This window comes from Anoplopoma fimbria, chromosome 3 (assembly GCF_027596085.1).
Source record: "Anoplopoma fimbria isolate UVic2021 breed Golden Eagle Sablefish chromosome 3, Afim_UVic_2022, whole genome shotgun sequence".
Taxonomy (NCBI): domain Eukaryota; kingdom Metazoa; phylum Chordata; class Actinopteri; order Perciformes; family Anoplopomatidae; genus Anoplopoma; species Anoplopoma fimbria.
In genome coordinates, this window is record NC_072451.1 from 2,200,877 (window position 1) to 2,203,376 (window position 2,500).

At 38.8% G+C, this 2,500-nt stretch overlaps 1 protein-coding gene across 1 annotated transcript in view; it reads right to left on the reverse strand.

The window, feature by feature from the left end:
• Positions 1–255: 255 nt before the first annotated feature.
• Positions 256–2,500, reverse strand: part of lactb2 (lactamase, beta 2) — a 5,301-nt gene continuing 3,056 nt past the window's right edge. The window contains exons 5-7 of the mRNA XM_054596558.1: positions 1,722–1,870; positions 838–925; positions 256–620 (exon numbers count right to left, since the gene is read on the reverse strand). Coding sequence (XP_054452533.1) covers positions 577–620; positions 838–925; positions 1,722–1,870 — 281 coding nt within the window. The 3' untranslated portion in view covers positions 256–576. The remainder of the gene's footprint in view (positions 621–837; positions 926–1,721; positions 1,871–2,500) is intronic.

Here is a 2,500-nt window from a genome sequence, read left to right on the forward strand (position 1 = left end):
TTTAACAAATTTAAAATAATTGTAATGTTTGACACTTCTTAATAAGTGTAAATTATCATAATTTACTGTTCAAAGTTGTGCTCCTTCAAAATGAATTTAAGGCTGAAAAGACAAAGAGAGAAATAAGTTTTAATGAAGCGAAAGCAGATTCAAAACATGTGAACATTTTTTCATTTCTAGTTTTATACACAATTTAACTGTTTTTATTGAGTTAAAGGCTAAAAATAAGAAGAGGAAATAAGTTTTAATGTTGTGGACCAAACTCCACCTAATAAAATGGCCTTTTAACTAATCAATTAGCTTTTTAGGATTTTGTTCTAGATGGTTTGGTGAAGTTCAGTCTTAGTTATCTGCTGCTAAATAAAACAAAGGCGGCAAGATTTGTTTGACGTCTACAAAAGTGATGTCTGAGAAGCTAAAGGGAACCTCCAAGGCAGCAAGTGTGAACCATCATCATCAACAGATGCAATGAATTGAACCATAAACATTATGGTTAAAGGGGATCACTACATGGGCTTCCATCATCCTTTGCTGAATGGTCATTAAGAGTGTTTTTCTTCACGTTCTCTGTGGACGTCACAGGTTGCTCCTCCATTTGGTGTTTGGTGAAGTTTCATTCACTGAGGGGGAAAACATATAAATCAATTAAAAAATGTAAATGAAGGTGGGGAAGAGGAAGAATTGGCAGGATGTCATTGAAGTTGTATCTAATCACATGGGTGGATATTGGCGTTGAAAATAATAGCATTGTTATGGAGAAGGGGTCGGACCGTATAAGTGTATGCTCTAAAGCTCTCTAAAGTATTTATTTTGCAGTGCTAGCAGACGATGACGTACCCAGGCTGATCTTGCCGTCTTTCTCCAGTTTCTTTAGGTGATGAACCAGGTTCACGTTTGCCGCCTGGTGCAGGTATTCAGGAGTTTCCTGGAGGAGAAGCAGAGAGAGAAGCAACTGTCAGTTTTCCCCCCAAAAAACTGAAAACAAGCGCATTTCCATCAATCATTTTCCAGGTAATATTAGTCCAGAGACTTCTTTTCAAAGATCTAAAAAGTTCCTTCAGCCCATTTTGGTCTGCGTTTCCGTAGCGATGGAGAGACCTGGAGACTGACGAGGGATGCTGGTGGTCACTCGGGTAAACACACTCTGCATTTCAGTGTAACTGCACTTATTTACTGATGCAAGTAGGATGTAATGAATGAAATGCAGAGGAGCAAAATGAAACTAACAGTGTCATCTGTTGAGTGTTTGATGGAGAGATATTTGTGCCATGAAACAGTCAGAAAATATATTTTTTGTCCCTCGTTCACAGCACCGCCGCACTGTCTCTCTCCCTTTTCTCTCTGTCATATTTAAAATGTGACAGAGAAAAGCTTAACTTTACTTTTAACGTTATTAAACAGATAAGAAATGCCCCCCCATCGTCCTAAAATCACCCTAAATCGACACTTCAGCACTTCCTTGTTTTATGAATGAAGCGGTACAGGTGTTCGACCAATCAGTGACGCTCATCCCTGCATACCTCAACCCGAAAGTTCCTGTACTTTCAGAAAGTTACTGTTTTCAGGGTTAATATGTAACCGGATCTTAATTTGGACCCTGGTCCCTGCAGTGGAAACACATTGAGCTCCTCAAAATGCTCCTAATCCCTGGATAAAGCTCTTGTAGTCAAAAATGAGGCTTCTGACTTTGACCCCCCTACATGTCAAGGTGCACCACCGACCTTATAGACGATCTTGACGAGCTCCATCGAGGTGAAAGGCTTTCCTGCTCCGTCCTGAATGGCTGCCAGGATCTGCTGCTCCCTTTGCTCCCGGTGGCTGATGTAGTATCTGATCTTAGAGGCCGCATCCAGAACCACAGGCCCGTGACCTGACGGGAGAACAGCAGCAGGGTTTTGGTTTTAAACATCCGAATGACTTCGAAATAAAACGTCAGACTGACTGTGGGACACTGACATACCAGAAAAGTGTAGGGCCACAATTTTAGGGGACAATTATGTGTTATCTATCTTTACATTGCATTTCATCTTCATCTAAAATAATGTGACTTCAAATGTTTCTTGTTTTGGTTTGTCGGTTGGCTTAACTGGATTGATTGACAGGAGGCGGGTCTTCACATATTAACAGATAGGAACAGGAACAAAGAAGCGAAACTGGTACAATTAGTTAAAAAGTTTAACAGAAAATTAATCAACGATAACTTTGTTAATTGATCGTTAAGCACATTTATCAAGCAAAATTGAGAAATATTAGCTGTTTGCACCTTCTCAGGTGTGAGGATTGGTTCGTTTTATTGTTTGATATTATTATTAATTTAATATTTGGGGGTTTTGGACTGTTGGTTCTGCAAAATAAACAATGCAAAGACGTCTCTTTGGACCACAAGAAAGTGTTATGGGCTTGTTTCTCTATTTTATTACATTATATTTCGCAATTAATAAAATAATTTGAAGAAAAAAACATAAGTAATAATAATGAAAATAATCATTATTTCAGCCCT